Source organism: Schistocerca piceifrons, chromosome 4 (genome assembly GCF_021461385.2).
Source record: "Schistocerca piceifrons isolate TAMUIC-IGC-003096 chromosome 4, iqSchPice1.1, whole genome shotgun sequence".
Taxonomy (NCBI): domain Eukaryota; kingdom Metazoa; phylum Arthropoda; class Insecta; order Orthoptera; family Acrididae; genus Schistocerca; species Schistocerca piceifrons.
The window spans coordinates 122425529-122441938 of NC_060141.1; the positions used below are offsets into that span (position 1 = coordinate 122425529).

General features: G+C 38.5%; 1 protein-coding gene across 1 annotated transcript in view; it reads right to left on the reverse strand.

Moving 5' to 3' along the window:
• LOC124795649 overlaps nucleotides 1-16410 on the reverse strand; it is a 286381-nt gene that overhangs the window by 168843 nt on the left and 101128 nt on the right. Inside the window, exon 7 of the mRNA XM_047259722.1 lies at nucleotides 11777-12033. Coding sequence (XP_047115678.1) covers nucleotides 11777-12033 — 257 coding nt within the window. The remainder of the gene's footprint in view (nucleotides 1-11776; nucleotides 12034-16410) is intronic.

Below are 16410 nucleotides of genomic sequence, written 5' to 3' on the forward strand. Positions count from 1 at the left end.
TCAATGGAAGAACTGCGTGTAACATAACAGGACCACCCTTCCACCTACCAGTGTCAATTTCAGGAGTCACACAATTGAATGTTACACAGCCACAGCTCTATCGGCCAGAAGCCACTATAGGGTTTTTGCCAAGGCAGAATCTGACCTTGTGAAATCAAACCCTGGATCCAGGTCTGTTGGGATCCATAAACCAGTTCATTTTACAGCAAGAGGGGTACATATCAACCTAACAGCTTATGCAGCATGTCGCTCAGTATAGGGAAAAGCAACAGCAAATAACAATCATTTTGAGCACCTCTGTGCCAAATGTCTTCACAGCCTTAATTTTGTTGTGTGTTGTTTTCATTCTGATTCAGGCAGAGAGCCAATTCCAAGAGGGAACCAAGGGTAGTCCAAGTTCCAGTGGATTGGATACCGAGGGCGTGAGACGAGTAGGTAAGGGGTTGATCAAGCAGTGGTCGTCCAGTAATGAATTTTTACATTTTGTTTCATTTCATGTGTTTTAAGGGGTACTAGACCACATTTAAGTTTGCTAAAAGTAAGGAAATATGTCATAGCTACTGACCCAAACAAGTTAAGAGTTAGTGAAATGTCGACCAGGGGACTGGGTCTTTCCGAAGAGGGGAATAATGTGGCAGCACTACTGTTTGAGAAAAAAAATGTCAGTTTTGGTGCAATACTTTTGAGCATGCAAGTTACATCCAGGTGTGGGCCTGTTTACAGTGAGTTACACTCACCAGCAGTTTCGAAGTAAAATAAAGGTCACAGGGGTGTAGAACCACTAGGAAAAGTGCATGCAGCAGGGGCCCACGGGTCAACCTAAGTGTTATGAGTATGTGATGCAGAGTGGTGCGTTTAGCAAAACAGAGGGACACAGCCCCATATAAACTGGTGCCGGTTCACTAACAAAGCATTCAAGTGTGGCAGCTCTCCTGGACAGCGGGACGTGTCACATCACAGGCTACACACAGCAGCAGATGGGGCGCCAGGGTTCCAGTCCATTGCGGGTCGCTGGTTCGCCCTTCTGAGGCCGAAGCAGGTTCCATAGCCAGCCAGTGGTGGGCCACTCAATGGCTCGCTACTGTGGGCAGTCATCTTGGCTCCCAACATGTACCGTAGATGTCCAGGGTGAGAGCCGCAGATTCAGCTGCAGGTTATGGGCGCTTGTTGTTACCGTGACCCAAGCCCTGCCAGCGAGGACGCATGGTGTGGGCCATATTGCAGTTGTCAGCGGGCGGTGCTGAGGCAGTGCAGGATGAAGGCTGCTGAGTCGGCTGCCGGCACAGCCCTGACATTGTCATATCACCGCAGCCGTGCAAGGCAGACACATTAACAGAGCGCTTGGTGCACCACTAAGGTGGCGTCCTCAGCATTGCAGGACACAGTGACACAGACTGAGGGGAACGCGGCACTGTAGTTGGAAACAATAAAGCATTCAGAAAGCTCAGACATGTCTTAATACGGTGACTTCTACCTCTTCCCACTACAGTGTTTAATGAGAGAGTGTTTTTTGGGTAGTAATTTAGATTACTAAACAGCTAAAATGGTCACCCAGTACTAGTTGCAGGTTGCCTATCTAACAGCTTCTATGTGTGACAAAAATTTGATGTCCAGTATTTTGTACATAGAGGAACCTCACTAATCCATCCCCTGTGGGATAAGGAGTATCGTTACAACACAAAGACAGTTGAATTATCAGAAAAACACTTTTATTGTCCAGTATCATCACAGTTCAGTGTAGTACGACTTTAATTTTCAGCTGAAAATACTGCCTGAAGTATTGTTTCACATAAAAACAGTAACAAAATGAAAATGAAATGTTAATATTTTAAGAAATCTTATACAGAAGTGTAATGTATAGTAGTTCCTATACTGTAAAGTACATCCATCATACATAAGATATTGTTATCGTGAGTGAAAGTTTAACACCTGCACATACTGTATTACAGTGCTGCATTGACACACAACTGATATGCACTTGTTTATATGTTTAAAATAGAGAAACCAAAGAGTAAAATATATTCTGCTCTTAAACATGACAAAAAAGGCCTGTGATGTTCTTTCGGTTAGCAGATTAACAATCTTAATTTTTCCATGACATTGTGCTATTTCCTATTCAAAAAATGTCTATTAGACTAGACACAGAGGTAGGTTTGATATGCTGAGGTGCTATATCAAGTGCATTTGAAGCAACAGTATGTAATACTTGACCCATAGGTTCATTGTCTTCATTGTCATTATCATATTTCTCATTCTCATCAGTTGTTCGAGTTACTGTGGGAATAATTTGGTCATCAGTTAATTATTCTTTCACTGTGCAGTCAGTGTCAGCTGTACTGATCCATTCACTCACATCACTGGGTTCAACATCTGGTTGTGAAGTTTGCAAATCCTTCAAAATCAGTGGAGCATCTACATTCTGACTCATCATTTACTGCACGAGCTGTTTCATTTTGATTCACTTCACTCATTTTTTTCTCATGTTCTATTTTTATTTTCATTCCTTTTTGGCCACAGTTTGTGCCAAGACTTTTCAAGCACTGATGTTGGCATTTGTTCCCAAGATTCCACAATCGCATAAATAACATCTTTTATATTTATTGATTTCATAGCTTTAAACAAACTATTTCCTTCTTGTGTCCTCTTTCTAATTCATCCAATCTATTTTCAACATCATCTCTTCAAGCACTCAACCATCTGATCAATGGATTGGATTAGATATGTTAGACTGGCAAGAAGAAATTAAGCTTCTATTTCACATTCATCAAGTTCATGGTCAGATGGATGAGATGTTGCATTGTTATGTATCACTATGGCACCTTCATGTAGTTTTTGTTTTGTTTTGTTTTGTTTTGGCAGAGATGAATTGGTCATAAAATCATTCCTTAAAGAGGCTGGATTCCATCCAAGATGACTTTTGATTATGGTAACATACAGATAGTGACACCATATTAATGTTTTTGAACACCCTTAGTTTTTCTGCATTTCTGATCACAAACAATAGTACCTTGTGATGCCATTAGTGTTATTACAGTGAGCTACATTTGCCAAGTTTCATACCTGTTACAGAGTAGTTTTGTGCTGCGAAAGTTCTTCTGTCGTCGTAAGTGCCGTCTACTTCACATCTCCTGTGCAGCAAGCTACGTAAATTTAAGTATTAACTGTGTTTTTCTTACTTGTCACTTCTTTTTCTGTGCGTTTTTGCTTTCAGGAAGTTTTAATTTTCGAGTACCAATAATAGTGTTCCATAGATTTCGGGTTTGTTTTGAATACAGTCCAGAGACAGTTAGTGCTTATTTTCATTGTTTCCAACAAGAAGTGTCTAGTAACCACAGTTTAGTCAGCTATCAGCCACCTTTAGTGAATTAGCAGTGTAGTTAAAAGTTGATTGCTTAACTCTCTACAGTAAATTGTTGATTTCTCAGGACGGATAGGATGTGTGACTGATGTGTACGGACGCAGGAGGAGCTGGCCACTGTTCATGAACAGCTGAACGTGCTGATGGCTGCAGTCAGTTGGCTTTAGGCTGCTGCCTCGCAGTGTAGCAGCAGTGAGGAGTCTGTTGCATCGCATGGTACACGCCAGGTGTTACGTGCTTCACCCACGGTCCCTGCTCTCGAGACATCTTCGCAGGTACTGCGCGCGGTTGGGCCACTCTCTCCCCAAGGGGAGTGGTGGGTTCAACGGCATTCACATCGCACGAGGCAGAGGGTCAGTGTGGAGGCTTGCCATGTGGCATCACCCACTCTGCTGCCTGTGGGTGGACATGTGGCTGCTCCTTCAGCAAAGTCCGAGCAGGCACATGGGTTTATTAGTGATTGGGAGCTCCAATGTTAGGCAGGTGATGGAGCCCCTTAAGGAAATAGTGCAAAGGTTTGGGAAGAAGGCCAGTGTTCACTGTCTGCTAGCCAGGGGGGTCTCATCCGAGATGTGGAGGAGGCCCTGCCGGTAGTGATAGAGAGCACTGTGTGCACCTGACTGCAAATTGTTGCTCATGTCGGCACCAATGACTCCTGCCGTCTGGATTCAGAGGTCATCCTCAGATCATACAGGCAGTTGGAGTTGGTGAAGGTGGAATGCCTCGCTCACTGGGTGGAATCTGAACTAACTATTTGTAGTGTCGTTCCCAGAACTGATCATGGTCCTATGGTTTGGAACTGAGTGGAAGGCTTAAACCAGATACTCAGATGATTCTGCGGAGATCTGGGGTGCAAATTCCTTGACCTCCTACTATCGGGTGGAGAAACATAGGGTCCCCCTGAATAGGTAAGGTGTGCACTACGTGCAGGAAGGGGCTACAAGGGTAGTGGAGTATGTGTGGAGTGCACATGTGGGTTTTTTAGGTTAGAGAATTCCCTCCCTAGGCCTGACAAGATGCCTCCTGAGACGTGACAAGGTAGCAGTAAGCAAAACACAACAGGGAATGACAATATTAATGTGGCAATAGTAAACTGTAGGAGCCTCTATAGAAAGGTCCCAGAACTGCACTCATTAATAAACAGTCACAATGCCCACATAGTGCTAGGGACGGAAAATTGGTTGAAACCAGGTGTAAACAGTAATGAAATTCTAAACTCAGATTGGAATGTGTACTGCAGAGAGAGGCTGGACAGTGAAGCGTAAACAGTAATGAAATTCTAAACTCAGATTGGAATGTGTACTGCAGAGAGAGGCTGGACAGTGAAGCGGGAGGCACATTTATAGCGATAAAAGGTGCAATAGTATCGAAGGAAATTGATGGTGATCCGAAATGTGAAATAATTTGGGTGAAGGTCACAGTTAAAGCAGGCTCAAACATGGTAATTGGATGTCTCTATACACCCCCTGGCTCAGCAGCTGTTGTGGCAGAACACCTGAAGGAAAATTTGAAAAACATTTCAAGGAGATTTCCCGACCATGTAATAGTTTTGGGTGGAGATTGTAATTTATCAGATATAGACTGGGAGACTGAAACGTTTATAACAGGTGGCAGGGACAAAGAATCCAGTGAATTTTTTTAAAGTGCATTATCTGAAAGCTACCTTGAGCAGTTAAACAGAGAACTGACTCCTGGCAATAACATATTAGTCCTTCTGGTGACAAATGGACTGAACTATTTGAAACAGTTAACGCAGAGAAGGGGGATCAGTGATCATAAAGTGGTTACAGCATTGGTGATTTCAGCCGTAAATTGAAATATTAAAAAAGGTAGGAAGATTTTTCTGTTTAGCAAAAGTGACAAAAAGCAGATTTCAGAGTACTTGACAGTTCAACACAAAAGTTTTATCTCAAGTACAGTTTGTGTTGAGGATCAGCGTACAAAGTTCAAAACCATCGTATAATATGCATTAGGTGAGTATGTCCCAAGCAAGATCATAAGAGATGGAAAAGAGCCACCATGGTACAACAACCAAGTTAGGAAACTGCTATGGAAGCAAAGGGAACTTCACAACAAACATAAACATAGCCAAAGCCTTGCAGACAAACAAAAATTACACAAAGCAAAATGTAGTGTGAGGAGGGGAATGCAAGAGGCATTCAACAAATTCAAAATTAAAGTTCTATGTACTGACTTGGCAGAAAATCCTAAGAAATTTTGGTCCGATGTCAAAGCTGTAAGTGGATCAAAACAAAATGTCCAGACACTCTATGACCAAAATGGCACTGAAACAGAAGATGGCAGACTAAAGGCCGACATACTAAATGTCTTTTTCCATAGCTGTGTCACAGAGGAAGACTGCACTGTAGTTCCTTCTCTACATTGTCACACAGATGACGAAATGGTAGATATCGAAGTAGATGACAGAGGGATAGAAAAACAATGAAAATTGCTCAAAAAGAGGAAAGGCCGCTGGACCTGATGGGATACCAGTTCGATTTTACACAGAGTACACGAAGGAACTTGACCCCCCTTCTTGCACCGGTGTACTGTAGGTCTCTAGAAGAGCATAGCATTCCAAGAGATTGGAAAAGAACACAGGTCGTCAAACAGATGTGCAGAACTTATAGATCTATATCTCTAATGTCAATCAGTTGTAGAATTTTGGAAAATGCATTATGTTCTAGTATAATGACTTTTCTGGAGAATAGAAATCTACTCTGTAGGAATCAGCATGGGTTTTGAGAAAGACGATCACGTGAAACCCAACTCGCGCTATTCATCCGCGAGACTCAGGGGGCCATAGACATGGGTTCCCAGGTAGATGCCAATGTTTGACTTCCGCAAGGTGTTTGCTACAGTTCCCCACAGTCTTTAATGAACAAAGTAAGAGCACATGGACTATCAGACCAATTGTGTGATTGGATTGAAGAGTTCCTAGATAACAGAACGCAGCATATCATTCTCAATGGAGAGAAGTCTTCCGAAGTAAGAGTGATTTCAGGTGTGCCGCAGGGGAGTGTTATAGGACCGTTGCTATTCACAATATATATAAATGACCTTGTGGATAACATCGGAAGCTTACTGAGGCTATTTGCAGATGATACTGTAGTATACTGAGAGGTTGTAACAATTGAAAAATGTACTGAAATGCAGGAGGATCTGCAGCGAATTGACGCATGGTGCAGGGAATGGCAATTGAATCTCAATGTAGACAAGTGTAATGTGCTGTGAATACATAGAAAGATCGTTTATCATTTAGGTACAATATAGCAGGTCAGCAACTGGAAGCAGTTAATTCCATGAATTATCTTGGAGTAGGCATTAGGAGTGATTTAAAATGAAATGTCATATAAAGTTGATCATTGGTAAAGCAGATGCCAGACAGATTCATTGGAAGAATCCTAAGGAAATGCCATCCGAAAACAAAGGAAGTAGGTTACATTACACTTGTTCGCCCACTGCTTGAATACTACTCATCGGTGTTGGATCCGTACCAAACAGGGTTGATAGAGGAGATAGAGAGGATGGAGAGCAATGCGCTTCATTACAGGATCATTTAGTAATCACAAAAGCAATACAGAGATGATTGATAAACTCTAGTGGAAGGCTCTGCAAGAGAGATGCTCAGTAACTTGGTACGGGCTTTTGTTGAAGTTTTGAGAACATACCTTCACCAAGGAGTCAAGCAGTATAGTGCTCCCTCCTACATATATCTCAAAAAGAGACCATGAGGATAAAATCAAACAGATTAGAGCCCACATGGAAGCATACCGACAATCTTTCTTTCCATGCACAATACGAGACTGGAATAGAAGGGAGAACCGATAGATATACTCAAGGTACCCTCCGCCACACACCTTGAGGTTGCTTGCAAATTATGGATGTAGATGCAGATGTAGATTGAAGCACAGTCACAAACCACTGTCTAAAATTTCATTTTCTAAGCGTTTGAGTTTCCCTGCTACAAGCAGCATCACATGTTTATGTTTAGCTGATGCCATAGTTGAGTTTTTTACACTTCAATGTGCAAGATGAACACTGTCACTAATTTATAAAACAAATGCATGCATATTAACACTTCCTGATTGACCTAGTCACAAGTTATTTCATACTAAAACAGATTTAACCACTGCACCTCTAAAAGGTCAACTCCATGCTGATCCATATTGCAGATGAGTCATTTCGAAGTCCAGACTAACACCAGAAATGATGTGTAGCAATCTATTATTTTCATAATACTGTCATTATTACATCCTGGTTTTGCTTTGTTTGATTTTGTATCACAAAATTTATTGCTATAGGCTTAGAAGTACCACAGTTGTGATTTATTGTACATTACTACCTCCCCCTGTTACCTCTTGTAAATGCTGCATTATTCATTCATTCATTCATTCATTATTCATTCATTCATTCATAGTAGCAACTTTTTTCCTTCTTCAAAATATACTAGCTGGCAAGGTAACAATTTTCCAGATAATTTTGTAATGTAAAATTTAGACTCTGTAAGCATAAATAGTTAACATCAGTGTAGTGAAGTTTTAGTGCAAGACACTAAAGCACGTACACTAATTTATAAAAATTGTTTTGTTTAAATTCTAAATGAATTTCATATTCTTCAATTTAATTCAGTAACAGTGCCAACATTATCCTCCTCAAGGTTTTCACAATGTGATCCAAAAGCACAATGCATGAATAGACACAGGGTAATTATGGGAGCTAAGGCAAATATGTCAGCTGAATTGTGCTCTGTGTACTCACAATAAACAAAAATAATTTTGATATAGACAACTTCATAGACTAGTGCTCAGTTACACATACTGAGGCAAAGCTCTTCAACAATGTGCCATCTATAGGAACATGAAAACAGAATCCTCTACGAGTTCAGAAGACAACATGCCTTAGTATCCACTTCTCCTACGAATTATTTTATTATGTAGATTCAAATTCCTGTTGGTCATATGGCAAATAGCAGTCTCCATTGTAAAGATGGATGACAAAAAGTAGAATATTGTCAACAGTCTTCTGTCATTGAAGGTGTAGTTGTTGAAGAATACTGCAGTACTAACATACAAATACTGAACTACCAGTATGACAAACAATAGCTGTTTAACATAAATGAAAAAGTTATGGACAGTGGAGAGAGTGTACAACAAGTAGCAGTCCACAGACCTTACAATTTTACTGACCCTCAAAATACGCAGCACAATCTACATTGGCTTGGTCTGCTGTTGTGAAAAGGCATCTGTGCTCTGCACCAACACCAGACATGCTATGTGAATTGACAAAGCAAGCAGTCTGAGAATATTTTGTACAACAGCTCCATTGTGAAAGACACCATTCTCGCATCAGTGTATGTTGTTCGAATGGTTCAAATGGCTCTAAGCACTATGGGACTTAACACCTGAGGTCATCAGTCTCCTAGACTTAGAACTACTTAAACCTAACTAACCTAAGGACATCACACACATCCATGCCCGAGGCAGGATTTGAACCTGTGACCGTAACAGCAGCGCGGTTCCAGACTGAAGCGCCTAGAACCGCTCGGCCACTGCAGCCGGCAGTATATGTTGTAAAGTAAGTTCTATTTCATTGTTTTAAATAAAAATGTCTGGAAAAAGGTGCTTTGTTTAGAATAAACATCTGCCTTCAAAATGGCATAAATATTAGGTTTAATTTTTTGGAGTGTATTTTGCCACTTCAACTTTTATTACTGGGTTTCAGCTAAGTCCACCAAGAAATTTCCAGGAATTGCAATTTTACATCTGGAATACTTCATTAACTGATGTATTATTCTAATAACAGCATACACTTTTCATACAGAAATATTGGGGCTACAGACAAACACTGGGTTCCTGGAAAGATTACATTTCAAGATTTAGATACTTTAGAATTCTAATGACAATAATTTTGAATAAGAATATTTTTTTTAATTACACCATTTTCAGAGAAGATAAAATGTTCCTTATAAAGAAGGAAGCGAGAGTTTTCAATTAAGCTATGTCATCCTAAAACAAATAATTATGAGTGGGCTGAAATTTTCAAGTGCATGTGGTTTAGACAAATCACAAATTTTGAACATTTCTTTTCAGGAACTGTTACTGAAACTTATCAGCTGCATGTAAATTATACACTCAGTAATAAGACTTAGAAAAAATGTGACTTTGAAAAGAACTTTGAGATTTCATGTATACGAGGTGTGGCTAGAAAAAAAACCGGACTAGTATTGGTGAAACAATATAACAAATGCAATAAGGCTGAAAGTCGCGTGGCCTGTCACGTGACTCTCACTCCGCCTACTGCTCGAGTTTCATCTGCCTCCTGCACTCAGTCTGCCTGTGGCGTCTGTTTTAAGTAGTTGACGTTTTGTCTGTGTGTCGGAAAATGTTGAGTGTACAGAAAGAACAGCGTGTTAACATCAAATTTTGTTTCAAACTAGGAAAATCTGCAAGTGAAACGTTTGTAATGTTACAACAAGTGTACGGTGATGATTGTTTATCACGAACACAAGTGTTTGAGTGGTTTAAACGATTTAAAGATGGCCGCGAAGACACCAGTGATGACACTCGCACTGGCAGACCATTGTAGCAAAACCTGATGCAAACATTGAAAAAAAATCGGTAAACTTGTTCGACAAGATCGCCGTTTAACAATCAGAGCAGTGTCCGAGTTAACAGGAGTTGACAAGGAAAGTGTTAGGCAGATTCTTCATGAAAGTTTCAACATGAACAAAGTGTGTTCAAAAATGGTTCCAAAGTGTCTCACAATTGAACAGAAGGAACGCCGAAGAATGATTTGTTCTGACATCCTGGAAAACATTGAAAGTGATCCCACCTTCTTACAAAATGTTATTACTTGCGATGAATCGTGGTTTTTTACTTACGATCCCGAAACAAAACGCCAATCGATGCATTGGAAAACTCCTGGTTCTCCACGACAAAAAAAGGCACGAATGTCAAAATCGAAATTCAAGGCAATGATGATTGTTTTTTCTGACATCAAAGGGATTGTGAACATTGATTGGGTACCAGAGGGACAAACAGTGAATCAGCATTACTACATTAGCGTCCTGGCTACCCTACGTGAGCGAGTACGGAGAAAACGGAACGATTTGTGGAGAAAAAAGTCATGGATCCTTCACCAAGACAATGCCCCCAGCTCACAGTGCATTGTCAGTGAAGACGTTTTTGGCAAAACACAACATTCCCATCTTAGATCATCCACCCTACTCACCTGATTTGGCCCCCTGTGACTTTTTTCTTTTCCCTAAAGTCAAGTCAGCTTTGAAAGGAACTAGATTTGAGACTGTTGAAGCAGTAAAAGAAAAAGCGATGGAAGTAATGTATGGACTTACCGAAAATGATCTGCAGCATTGCTATGAACAGTGGAAAATTCGTATGGAGCGGTGTAGAGACCGAGGAGGAGAGTACATTGAAGGAGATAACATAAAATTGTAAATAATTGGAAATAAATGTTTTTTTCCAGTATCAGTCCGGTTTTTTCCTAGCCGCACCTCGTATATGGTATATGTATTTAACATGGAAAGGAGACGCAAAAAGAAGAAGAAATATTTTTTTATATTAGGGCTGATATAGCAAGTGGAGCTACACCACCTGGCTAATTTCACAGTAACTGGCAGCTGCCATAACTTCATGGATCAAAAGCATTTTCTGATCCAGTGATCTTCCTTAGAAGTAGTCAGTGGGGGTTGAATAAGGTAAACAGGGTGGACATTTGAACACTCAAATCACATCAACATCACCACCGCTACTACTACTACTACTACTACTACTACTACTACTATTACAGTAGTAGGTGCACTGATTTCATGAATGCTCCTTGCCACATGTCATTTTCATCCCTTTGGTTCAAAAGACTTTGGTAGCATTTGCTTATCATTGTTTCAACACTTTGGAAGGTGATCAAGGTTAAAAAAACAATTTTGAAACCAAAGAGACAAAGACCACAACGATTTCCATTTGATTAAACTGACTTCACTATTTTTTCTTAGGCCCCAGCCTCCTGAGACTAATCTGTCTGCTGGTTTGATCTGGACAGAAATTGGAGGATTCATGTCACATTCATCATAACTAACCAGAATACAAAATGCATAGAATTTTTTGCAAATATAGTGAGGACTTCATTGTTCATTAGTTTTTAGTACACATTCAGCAAGTGTCACACCTTTCTTGCACAAAGCTTTCTCATAGTTAATTGTGCATATAAAATGTCCCCAGTTTTGTTTGATACCTATGGTGCCATCTATTTCATAGATCTTTTATTTCTGATTGTCCAATTCCATTACGCACACTTCATTTATGGTCATATTGTTATTTTTAGACAGCTGTATTACCACTATATTACAGTCTCAAACTATTTCTAATAAGATGGGCTGCAACAAGAAAATGAATCTCTTACCATTCCAAGAATGCTTTCCACAGAAAAATGTACTTTCCCTCACAATTTCCTTCAGTGTACAAATGTGTCAAAAGCTGGAAAGCATTTAACTTCTCCTCATTATTTTCACTGCAAAGACATAATTCCAAACTACTTATTACTGGTGCAATACTATTTGGAATTAGCTTGTGCAGCTTCTTAATGAGATTAAAGACATCAATATTAACTACAAAATCATTTTCTGGAATTGGGCCAGCATGTAGTCGTAAATGCACAACCTGCAACAGAAATTCAGAAATGAAAGAATGCAAAGGAATTTTGTGCTGCTGTTGATAATAGTTCTTCCAGTATTCCTCACAACAGCACCCTGGTTAGATTAAAATTTCAGAGAGCAGTTGTTCAAAGATGAACATATGAACAGTGCAATTAAAATCTCAAATGAAAATGAGGAAAATCACACAAAAATAATGATGGTGAAGGGAGTTTTATGTTAATGGAGTTTATTGCCAGAAGGTTGTGATATGTCCAGTATCTTAGAAATATGTTACATTTGTGTGTATGAGCATTCACATCTATTAGTACTAACACAACATGAACTGAAAAGCAGTAAAACTGTATCACAAATTACAGGGTTATGCATGAGCAATTAGTTACTAGTTACTGCAGGTAACTACACAAAGGGTGGATAATGGCAGTATTTGTTAGTGAACGTGTTCCATTTAAAAAACTCTCATATTTTTGACACCATACGAAAGAAGGAACAACTGAAAAAGCTGGTGTTGTGAAACAGATAAATACTCAACTACATCAGCTAAATAAAGCTAATGGGTTGTACCATCCATCAATTGCTACTGGAAACAGTCTATGTTATGTGTACTATGTCAGAATGTTGAAAGCATATTGCATTATACACCTAAAGGACAAATTATTCTGAGGGGTAAAGTTTCAGTAACTGTGACAATACCAATGCTTGTGATATATTTCTTGACACTTTCATTAATATTTAAAATAAATGTTGCCCTCAAGTAATTAAGAGGGTGAAAATTGATGACACACTATGCAAACTGAAAAAATTACGTCGGTATACTGAAAGCACTGAGACAAACTTTTTACCACATACACCATACTAAAACCTGGTGATCCTTTTTCAAATTGGACAGAGTGCAGCATAAAAACTACATGAGATGGAAATACAAGCAGCAAAGACGAGAGAGAAATATCTTCGTTGAAGAGTCCAAAGGGAAATGAAAAGCAGCCTAGAAGGGAATTGGAAAATTGCACGAATGATGCTAACTCATCTGATGTGTTAAATAAACTCCTTATATATTGTGCAAATCATGAAAAACCCGCTACCTCAGAAAGACATAAAAATATATTTTGAGATATTCTAGATTACATAACTGGTCTGACATATCTTACATAAGTTAGTTTACTTGGTTATAGACTGAAGATCCTCAGTGGCACATGCAGAGCTGTAGTCCCATTATCTGAAATTGCTTCTGTTGGTAGTCAGAGTTCAATAACAAATGCAACACTTTTGTGACAAAGCAAGCTGGGATCTTTTTACTTCCTCTCATTTTGCCATCTGGCTCCTTAAATTCATTTTATTTTCAATTTTGCCTAATTACCATTAAAATGCACAAGTATAATTGGCATACCTATGGAGAGGAAGGTTGGCCCTCATGCTTAAGAAATATAGCACCAGATATAATTTTGTGCTTAGTTTTGTGTATGTAATCAATTTCATAATTTACTTTGACTATTCCTAGTTAGTATCTTTTGCTATAGGGTGAATTCAGTAATTTTTTGTCACTTAAATTCTATTGCTGGATTATAAACAAATTAAATTCTGTACTAATTATAAACATTTGGAGGAAGAACTACTAGGATTCTTAAAGTATTGATTTGGCTCCATTAGAAAACATATTAGCAAAGCCAGTCCTTAATTAAGTCAAAAATAATTGCCAGGTTTGCCAAAGTATTGTTTGTATAACTATATCTGTTAATTTCATTATTTAAACAAATAATTTTGCCTAAATTTTGTGACAGAAGGAAGTGTTAAAAAGGAAGAATTTTTTGATGTATTCAGTTAATTGAATGAGGTATTTTTTGACTGTAATTTCTGTAACTTTAATATCAAAAAATGTATAGTTTCAGTGCCTATTACTGTGATGATATATAAAGGCCCAATTTTTGGTCCCAAGACAGTCAGTCCATGTCTGATTTTCAGATGGGAAGTCTGAGTCAGTCAGAGTAACAACAATGACAGTGTCTGTTCAATTTATTTGAGAAATAGTGTCACACATACCTTATTATTCGGCAAGAGCTGTGAAGTGTGTGTGGTTAGGTATTTACTGCTCATAGATGTTGAACAGCAAACTATTGTAGCAGTATGCTGATGTTTTCCTGCAAACTATTAGTGAGCCTTAGCCTTTACCAACTGTCAGTTGGCCATGTAATTTTAATATTGGGGAGATGTGAACAGTGAATGTAAAGAACTGTTGAACGCAATGATGCAACTGTCTGCTACATCATTTACAGTAGTCAGTGTTCAACTTGATTGTGATGCGAGAGGTACTATCAACTGTGGAATTGGTAGGACAGCTTTTGGAGTGCAATTTCTTGGTGATTCAAAATCTCAGCATTGATGTAATATTTGGGACTAATTTCATGTGCAAAAAGCAAGTAAGGGGTTCAGCATTCTGTGTTGGTTTCAGTTATGTGGCAATAATACTTACCCCAACTGTCTGTCTCATCTTTCTTGTTTCCCGAGGCAGTCAAACTCTTCTCCTATCCTATCTGTAGTTTATAAGTGAATCAGAAACATTCTATCTTCGACTTTGATGTATTTTGTACAGCAGGATACTTTAGTATATGATTATTTTAGAAAAGGTTTCTCCAATGTTATCTATATATATATTATGTTGCATTAGTGATAAGTAATGGAATCATAAGAGGATGGAAGAAAAGGCAACAAAACAGCAGTAGTATTTGGTAAAAATCTATGAGATACTGTGTTTATTCTGGTTTTATGAAATATGATGAAAGTAAATTGATGTCATGGTTAAAAAATTTCTGCTAAGAGGTAAGGTAATCAGAAAATGAAAGGTGTTAGCATGTGTGGAGCAGAAGATGCAGATTATCTGAAAACTATAATATATACAGTAATCAGCTCATGTGAGAAACTAGTGTTTAAAAACTACATTACTAGATCTGGAAGTTCCGAACATCATAGTTACTAGCTTGCCTCACAGATATGACCTGCAAGACAATTACATCGTAAATCTGGAGCTTGGAAAAGTAAATAGACAGTTCTACAAAATAAGCAAGTCCTATCAAAATGTAACATTTTTCTATCTTCCTGATGAAAGAGATTTGTTTATGAAACATGGACTACATTATAATAATGCTGGCAAGTCATACATTGGCAAAATGCTAGCGAAATTAATACAAAAAGATTACATTGCAAGAAAACCAATTTCCATGCAACCAGTTTCAACCAAGTAAATGGAAAAATGGGAAAACAATTTCAAAATCACACACTTAGTCACAGCCACAGCACCAGCTCAAACAGGAACATCACATCCAGGACATGAGACGGTGCCAGAACCAGTCTCAGAAGATACAGCAGAGATCAAAATTATCGTCAAGAAAACTGTACCTACTCATCATCCAGATGCTCTCACACAGGGAAACTGATGAAAGGGGCCAATTCTTTCTGAATTTGGCCCAATACACTGAATCCAGAACAAGCAGTCAACACTCATGTGGATGATCCATTACTTTATAGTCAAATTGGTTTTAAAGACCGTCTACTTAATAATATATGCAGTAGTAATTTCATTATGCTCTTTAACATCAGAGGTCTGTCTGAAGGAATGATCAGGAAGCTTTATGATATAGAAATTTTGCTAGAAAATGTGAAACAATCTGTGAAAGTAGTATGTCTTAATGAAAATTGGCTAAAATCTGAAAATATCAGTCTCCCAAATAAACTTACAGGCTATAAACTGGCTATCAACTTTTGTGGAACCAATGGGTTTGGAGGCTCTTGCATATTAGTTCATTCCTTGGTAGACTATGATATCAGACAGTATTTTAGCCATCTGAATGAAGAATGTACATTTGAAAGTAGTTGTATAGAACTTAAAGAGTATAACGTATTAATTATCAGCATATATCACACCCCTAGGTACCATATAAGCTCTGTATTTTTAGATAAGTTTGATACATTGCTACATAGAGTAAAAAGTGAAAAATTGTACAAGAAAGTTGTTATATATGCTGACTTCAACATAGATGTAAGGACTGATGACAAATTTTCTTCACACTTAAAGAACATGGCAGCCACAAATGGGCTAAATCTCAATTTTGATCAGTATACAAGAATTACAGCAACCTCTGCAACATGTATTGACAATATTGCAAGTATTTCTAAAAACAAAGATGCTATAACTTACCAAATGAAAGCGTTGGTATGTTGATAGAGACAATTATTTAAAAAAAAAAGCTTTCGCAACCCAAGGTTGCTTCATCAGGAAAGAGGGAAGGAGAGGGAAAGATGAAATGAAACCCACATTACAAAATATTAACATCAGTCATTACACAGAAATTAATGACACATACAACACAGAACAAAATTATATATGAAGAAC